Genomic DNA, 8,450 nt, shown 5'->3' on the forward strand with positions numbered 1-8,450 from the left:
TATTCACCTTGTGTTGGCAATTGAATGCATGTATGCATTTAAATTTTAAGGATATTGTCCCCTAAAAAATAAGAAAGGGAGAACATGACAAATGACGATTGCTCCAAACAGCTAAAAGTGGTAAAATGTTATTTTGACTTGGAATTTAAGAGGGAGCTACTTGCTCTTGACTTGGAAAAGAGATATACTCCCTACGGGTCCTGGTAAGTAACCATTGAATGTGTGTATTAATGAGTATCAAAATTGTTACCCTCATATTATGGGTGTAGATACTCCAGTACCATTGGCATTAGAGGTGAAAATGGGTTGGGCTGGGCCGAATTTTGTCCCGATAAGTTTAAGTTTATGTCAAAAAATTTCAATTTGGTCTGGCCCAAGCCTAGTGCAAGTCTAACTGTTAATCTGACTTGGCCCATTTAAAAAAAAAACAAATGGTCTGGCTTGGCTCGTTAGCCTGTTAATTTTTAACTTCTAAGCAAAATTATGAATCAACTTCACAAAATACTCAAATTATATTGCTAAAACAAAAATCACAATTTCAATATCCAAACAGAACCATAAATCACAACAAAAATCATCATAATCTGTACTTAAGTCACTTTCAAAAGTAAAATGCTCAAACTAAATAACATATATTTCATCAAATCCAACAAACAAATCTATACTATGTAAATTAAAATAATTACATAAATCCAACAAACACCATTATGATGCTTGTAGTAGCCAAAAATTTATCTTCTTCTTCACTCTCCTTCAAATACAATTCCAAGATTACATAAGTTGGCAAACAATTTGCAAATGTAGAAAACAAAAAACAAGAATAAAGAATAGAAACAAAAAAATAAGATTAAGAAACAAAAAATCTTTTAATAGATTCATATAAGCAATCTCATATACTGAGATGTTGGTTCCTCCTATATAAAAAATATATCCAAATTTCTATTAAAATTTAATCAAATATAATTAAATTGTAGAATAATTTCAATTGATTAAATTTATACCTTTTATGTTAATTAACGCTTGGATAGTATCTTTAGCCAAGATAGAACTATAGGCATCAATAATGTTGATTTTTATGGTACTATAGAGATTGGTACAGATTTTATGCAACTCTCAAAGATAGTATTGGTGAGGAAACGAACCTAGGTCCTTCCACCACCTACTTAGCTCACATGCACCAATTGAATTATCACCATTTTGTACTACTATGAATAATATTATTTTATTTAAAATAAATAATATTATTTTATTTTTTTTAAAATAAATAATATGATATAGATCGGCCTGTAGACTTATAGGTCCGGCATGTAAAAAAAAGCCTATCACCTACTTTCTAAATAGACTTCTTTAAAAGTTCGAGTCTGTTCTATTTGACTATATGTAATAAGCCAAACTCAGTCTGATAAAAGTTAGGCCGTAGACCCCTGTAAGCCGGCCCGACCCACTTTCACCCCTAATTACGATCCTTAGTACTTGAACCACCCTTCCTAAAGAAGGTGAGGCTTAATCCATATTAGAACATTCGTGCCAAGTGTGGACTAAACACTTATTTTCATTGGCAAAAACTAACTTAGCTTTTTAAAAGTGACAAACTGTTCCTTATACGCTGAATACATTAACCTTTTCTTTAAATGAAGAGCTATTGAGCCAAATATTATTTACGTAGAAGGTTACTTCAAAATTTGCAAATCAGAAAGTATTACGAATTTCTCAGGTAAATGATCGTACGACATCAAAACAAATGAAACGCAATCCTCTTCTCATTAATTTTTACGGTGGAAAATTATTATGAAATTTTTTAATTGGATTTGTCCGTGGCACCAAGAATTGGAAATGTTAGAAAGGGAAAAGTTATCCTTAAAAAGTTCTTCGATGACGTTTTATAAATAATATATAAATAAATTTTTGGCCGTGTTATTAAAATTATATTCAGTATATTTTAGACTACAATTAAGTAACACTTCGAGTTAGCTCAACTTGAACGAATATTACATAATATTTCAAAATTATATTTTTTGAAAAAAAAAAATATTAAGCTTCTTAACTCAAATTAATACTTTATGGATAACACGATAATATTGTTACATTATTTATTTAAAAATACAGTTGTAAAACATCTACTAATTTTCATACGATTGAATAATTAAATTCAAATTGATGAAAATTACATTATCATTACAATTAAATTCATGTCTCCACACCAAAAAAAAAAAAAAAAAAATCATGTCTCCAAATGGGACCATTACATAGCTAAAGTTAACATTATATAAAAAGTTTTTTTTTTTTAATACAACTGTATCTGCATACAATGTTGATGCATCATTGTTAAACATTTTATATACTAGGAGTGCTTGCAACACATTCTCTATTAGTAAGTATATTTCATGTAATTCACACTAAATTAAGAGTGAGCTCAGATTATTTAGTGAGACCACTAAATAATCTAAAGTGTGTTGCTAACATTTCTCTCTCTATATATAGGGACCACATCAAGCAAGAGTGTGAGAGCATGAAAAAATCTAATACTAATCATTTAATCTTATGGGAATAGTCAAAATATTTTTTAGTAAAATTAACCATCCATATATGATTATATAGCTCTTCTAACTTATGCATGATTTTTTTATCCCAAAATTTAGCACAATCAAAATATGATATTGAGATCAAGTTAATACAGTATAACAATCTAGTAAGTTTAATTATTTTGCACTTCTAGCACATGGTCACTGTAGCAATCTCATTATCAAATGAGAAACAATTATTCCACACTGTTGTGAAACTAAATGCACTTTGATCCAAGGCTTCACAGATTCATAGCCAGGAGAGAAAATTGCTACATATTTGTTAACAGCCAAGGCCATGAAATGCCAAGTTAAGCACTCCAATGAAGACAATCAGAACTGGAACTGCATCTCAGAAGCATATCCAAGGGTATCAAGGTGAGCAGCCATAGCCTTGTTCATTGGTGGTGGGCCACATCTCAATATCTGAAAATCCTCGAGGAAAATGTCTAATCATTTATCTTCCTTTTACATGACAATAAGCAAAAGAAAACATGATAACATCATTTTGGAGGAATATGTAAAATAATGAAAACAATTACCTTGACATCATGTGCTGGAGCAGGGCAATGGGTTTGAATCATCTCCTTTGATACAAAACCAACACCACCATCCCATACTTCAGGAGGCTAGAGAGATTGCATGATTCAAGGGAGTAACATAAAATAGAATGATTATTAGTTATACTGTCAAGAATTATAGATTTAGAAAAAGAGAGAAAGATTGCTCAAGGTAATAAACTGAAAATATTATTGATAGATGTAATGTAAGTATGTAACACAATACCTTAACCTAATACTCTTATTTATTAGGCACTAAGGCACAACCCCAAGCCCACTAACAATAAGACTACTAACAGGAAATGTAACAATCATCAAACAACTCCTAAATTGTTTCCTCCATTAGATAACTAATTGATTCCACATCATATTTTAAAGATATTGTAAGAAAATCTAAAGATATCCCAAATATTATCTAACAATAACAAACAAAATTGAGCAACCTGAAAGGTGAAATGTTTCCAGAAAGCATCATAATGTTAGCCATGACAATGTTCAAGTTAGAACGCAGATAGCCCAATGCCCTGATGAGAGTGGATGCATAGACCTAGCTCTGTTGCAATATTCTTATTAATTGTGAAGCTTTTGACAATTAAGATACCATGAACTTATAACTCACTTCATCAATACCAATACCAACAAACAGCGATGCGTTCAGCAGTTGGGAAACTTATAAAGACAAATATCTACTGTTTGGCTGTTAAGTGGATCAGGAAACTCAAAAGATCATGGCCAAATTCTATTAATTTCTTCCATTAAGTCCAATGAAGTTTTGTCCTTCTTATAATGACCATAAATTTTCTACATGAATTTGTGAACAAAATATTGAATTGTTGCTTATATTTTTTAATCAATATTTGTTGGCACCTTATTATTTGATGTTATCAAGACAGTTTTTGCATGACTACTCTAGAAACGAAGCAAAAGCATCAAATTTAATCCAGAAGAAAATTGTTAGTTTTGCATCCCATAGCAACTAACCTGATTTAGCACGTAGTATATTTTGAACCGATCCTGATAGTTAGTAGCAAGCCCATCAAGTTCCTCCTGAACATACATAAAAGTGGATTTCCATAAATGACAAGTTTCAAAATGCAGGCATATGCCAGTGAGAGGAACTCATGATGCAAACTTGTTATTCTATGAAAGCATTGACCAAAGGAAAAGAACTGAGGATAATAAATATGATTTAGTATAGTATACCATACATAGCTTCTACCGGAAAATAGTTGTTCAATTCTTTTACACTACAAAATTCTTAAAAAATAGATTTCTATAACTGTTAGGCACTTACAATGCCCCCTCCATGAGTGTAATGTTTGCTCCACACTCTGGAAAAATAATGAATAGAAGAATAATATTTTCTTGTGGCAATATAGGAAGTAGCTAAACCAGTTAGTAAACCATCCCATAGAGGCAAGTGTGTAGGAGGGAGAGACACAATCTCACTGCTTTCCAGTGGATATATGCATATATCCCCCTTTTTTGACATATCCTATCTATGACTACTAAAAATAACTTCAAAACTTAAGAAAATTGACTTGGGCATTTGAGAAAGCTATCACATACTCTCAAACTGCGGAATTAATTCTACTGTCACAAAAAGATCATCAACTGAATAATTAGTGGGTTTGTCATGTAATTAACAAAAAAATTGCATCATAATGCATTTTCAATCTCTCAGTTTGCCAAACAGTGACCACAAGATCATAGAACTTAAAGCTGGCATGAAGCTAGGGATAATCTGAATTGAGTGTCAAGTTCGGACATTCTTAAATTAAAGGAAGAATATCATATATCAATTGAAAAGATAAATACTAGTTACCTTCAAAAGAATGTCCTCATATGTAACATTGGCATAGATAAGATGCACCTTGGTCCTGTCATTTGGGTTTTCTAGTATAGCTCTAGCAACCTTGAACGGCAACAAGCAAACAAATTAATAACACAGAGAACTCAATGACACAGAATTTTCCTCTTAATGATGAACTAAGGAAGAGCATGTGTCTTAATGATATACCTGGAACATTGGAGTGATTCCAGACCCTCCAGCAAGCATCCCAAATGCTCTAACATCGCCTGGTTGGTACTTGAAACGTCCCTGGAAGCAATTATGTCTTAAAGCCCGACTATCCAAATAAAAAATCTTTGATAGGGTATAAAACATTATAAATTTGAAAATGCATTTAACTGCATTACACAATGAAACAAAAAGAGGGAAACAAAAACATGACATTCATAAGGATAAAATGATTAAAAAAAAGTCCTCACTAAGTCAAAGAAGGAAAACTAAGCCAAGTGGACATAAGTGTCTATGTAGAGCCTACAATTCATATGGATCGGAATAAAGAGAATTAGAGAGTATGCTGGAATTGTGCATCACAAGTGAGTATTAATTGCAAGTTTGCAGCAATAATTACAGGAACAGTGATCTCCTAAAATTGGTCCAAACATTGCTACTTAATTGGGGCAATATTGGCATTAGATATACACATTAACTACCAGGATATATCTAACAAAGAGCAATGGCTTCTAAAATATTCACAAGCTTTCCTAAAAGGAAAATTCCCAACATATTATTTAATTAACTAATAGAAAAATAATGTTCAGAAAAATGTAACAAAATATGTTACTCAAACGGCTCTGCTCCTTGGGCTTAGACATTTAACATGATTTTGACTTGTTGCTGTAAGATCTCCACCATCTCATCAAAATATAAAATCAAATCAAATATACTTAAAAAATATTAGAAATTTCTACAACAACCATACAGGGCACAAGACTTATATGTGAACAAGAATAAAGCATCAAATTTACAACAAAAAATTAAGAAAATGGAAAGCCTAGAAAACTTTGTATAGAAAAAAAAATTACCTTGGGTCCTTTCACAGCAAGATAGTCACCAACACGCATCTCACGGAAATGGTGTGACATCCTTCCTTGTGGATACATCTAATAAAGGCATATTTTAGACAGACAACCAAATAATTAAGGGACAAAGCATAAGGACAAAACCAGTCAACTCTGAATATACCTTAATAACTAGCTCAAAATATCCAACATCAGAATCCAAAGTAGTAGGGGTATATGGTTTGATAACCTCTTCACCTTGACTGTCCTTACCCCTGTTTGAAAATAGCTTGTTCACAATATGACAACAAAATATTGATAAAGAAACTAAAAAAGGGAATAATTCCTATTACTAGTTATTACAATAATTGAGCATTTGCAATAGTTATTCTCAGTCAATATTAAGAGAACATAGTGAGTAGATACTAGATTAAACACAAATATATGCAGAACTGATTACAATGACAAGGAAAACAGACACAAGATACAAGATCAGGCAACAGAACCTGCAACTTATGTGTTGCCCAATTGGAAGGCCCAAAACAGAAGTAGGTGTTGGTAGTCCAAATTTGAACTTTGCAACATTATGGCTCAGCTGTGCACGGTTGACAAGTTTAAACTCCCTGAAATTCTCGGGGTCCAAGGAACCTGTAAGCATGTTGATGACATGAATGAACACTTTAACTAGATACAATAACAATCAAAATTAACAAGATAACAAAAGAGATAAGTGCAAGAAATATAATCACCAAAGATTGAGTGCCTTAAGTTTTAATAATCTCGGGCAGCCATCAAGCTTCAATTTAGTTTCGCAATCAAACATGTAATTTAGGTCTTTCACATTCAATTGTATAAAAAAGATTCCAAGTAGTGAGAAAATCTATTCTCACTACAAAGAACAGAAATATAGAATCAAGAGCAACCATTATGTAATCAACCTGAACACCGAGGCAGAGCAGGGTTGTCTAGTAACAAGAAAGAAACTGAATTCCAGATGGTTCCAAAATGTTAATATCCAAAGATTTCTAGTTAGAGAAAACAATAAAATAAAAAAATAATTACAAACCCGAAGGTCATCACACATACTTTTAACATTAAACCTCAGCCTGCATCATAGTGACAAACATTTCTGGATGCAAAGTCCCACCAAATTATATGGACGAGCTACTAATTAATCAGCAACACAAACAGCCAAGAGTAGAGATATCATGCAACAAGAGAATACATATAGAAACTGAAGCTTAGGGATAGTTTATGTCATGATCCATTCCACTGACAATCAAATTAAAATTACTACACAAATATAACGAGAATTCTCCATGTAGCAATACACACACCGGAGTAATGTTAGTAGGCACACTATTGGCCTTTCTTAAGATATAAGGATTGTTCTTCATAGCATTAACAATGTTAAACAAGTTAAAGGACTTATATAACAAGCCATAAAACAAAATAATAAGCTCTATGAACAAAAGTGAGAATCAAGACATCTTTGAAAAAATCAAACTCCCACGTTTAATTCATATTCTAACATAGAATCAACAGAACTATGTTGGGTCTTCTCTTACTTGTAGAACTAAGACAGAGAAGACCCAAACACTAAATTCCCAGAAAATGACAACACATTGGGAGTATCGCCCCTTGTTCATGAATCGAAGCAGAAGGGGGTAGAATTAGAATTTCAAATGGGAAAAACATGAAGTTGAAAAAGATCAAACCTTTGGTCTTCTTAGATGAATAGAGATAAATAGCACCAACCCCAACGGCTACAAGAGCCACGGCCACACCCACAAGTATCTGATTTTCTGGTGTTTGCAAAAAATCCATGATTTGAATGAATAATGGGTGTGAGTAGATGGAGGAGAGAAACTAGTAAGTGAAGAAACAAATGGGAAATATAAGAAAGAGAAAGGGTATTGGTAGGTGAAAAGAGTGAGCTAATGGATTTTGGAGGAAGGATTCTGACCGTAAGGGAACTGGTGCAACTACCCACTTCTGTCTTCAAGAGGACAAATCAGGTATCAAATCATTTTCATATATTGTTCAGTTATTTATTATAAAATTTTGGCCAGTCAGTCCTTATAAATTCTGGGGAGTACATCTTTTTTTTCCCCATGTCAATGTTCTCGAAGAAAGAAAAATAAAAAATATTATAATTATGAGGGGGTGATTGAATAAAACTGTATAGCAGTCACATGACCAACAATATATATATGATCAACTATATCTGTGTAAAAATAATAAGTCTTACATCAAATTTTGACTATTGATTTTCGTGAATTTAATACTTATAATTTATAGAATCACTTTTATTAATTAATTATTTATTTCTAATAAGTTATAAATTATAATCTTCATATTTGCATAAATCAAAGGTTAACTTTTTTTAATATATATATATATATATATATATATATATAGGGTTCACTTTTTCTGCAGTTACTGCAGATAAGTTATCTGCAGTAAACCCAATACGACG

The 8,450-nt window shown here is 32.0% G+C and overlaps 1 protein-coding gene across 1 annotated transcript; it reads right to left on the reverse strand.

Moving 5' to 3' along the window:
* Positions 1-2,602: 2,602 nt before the first annotated feature.
* LOC133314983 (NADH--cytochrome b5 reductase 1) lies at positions 2,603-8,007 on the reverse strand. Its single transcript, XM_061516536.1, has 9 exons — positions 7,690-8,007; positions 6,478-6,619; positions 6,156-6,246; positions 5,996-6,073; positions 5,142-5,222; positions 4,947-5,036; positions 4,103-4,168; positions 3,104-3,190; positions 2,603-2,987 (listed from the first exon to the last, which is right to left on the reverse strand). The coding sequence occupies exons 1-9, from the start codon at positions 7,796-7,798 to the stop codon at positions 2,895-2,897; spliced, it is 837 nt and encodes a 278-aa protein (XP_061372520.1). The 5' UTR covers positions 7,799-8,007; the 3' UTR covers positions 2,603-2,894.
* Between the last annotated feature and the right edge of the window lie 443 nt (positions 8,008-8,450).

The sequence above is a fragment of the Gastrolobium bilobum genome, unplaced genomic scaffold, assembly GCF_033153095.1.
Source record: "Gastrolobium bilobum isolate Gb01-03AN ecotype WA unplaced genomic scaffold, APGP_CSIRO_Gbil_v1 utg1154, whole genome shotgun sequence".
NCBI classification, from domain to species: Eukaryota; Viridiplantae; Streptophyta; class Magnoliopsida; order Fabales; family Fabaceae; genus Gastrolobium; species Gastrolobium bilobum.

What these genes read in the sequence shown, in the direction of transcription:
- LOC133314983 (XM_061516536.1), bottom strand. Translation starts at nt 7,798, where the DNA reads ATGGATTTTTTGCAAACACCAGAAAATCAGATACTTGTGGGTGTGGCC. An exon ending in GAATCACTCCAATGTTCCAG is followed by an intron (nt 5,037 to 5,141) that starts GTATATCATTAA and finishes TTGCCGTTCAAG; the next exon opens with GTTGCTAGAGCTATACTAGA. An exon ending in ATGAGGACATTCTTTTGAAG is followed by an intron (nt 4,169 to 4,946) that starts GTAACTAGTATT and finishes ATGTATGTTCAG; the next exon opens with GAGGAACTTGATGGGCTTGC.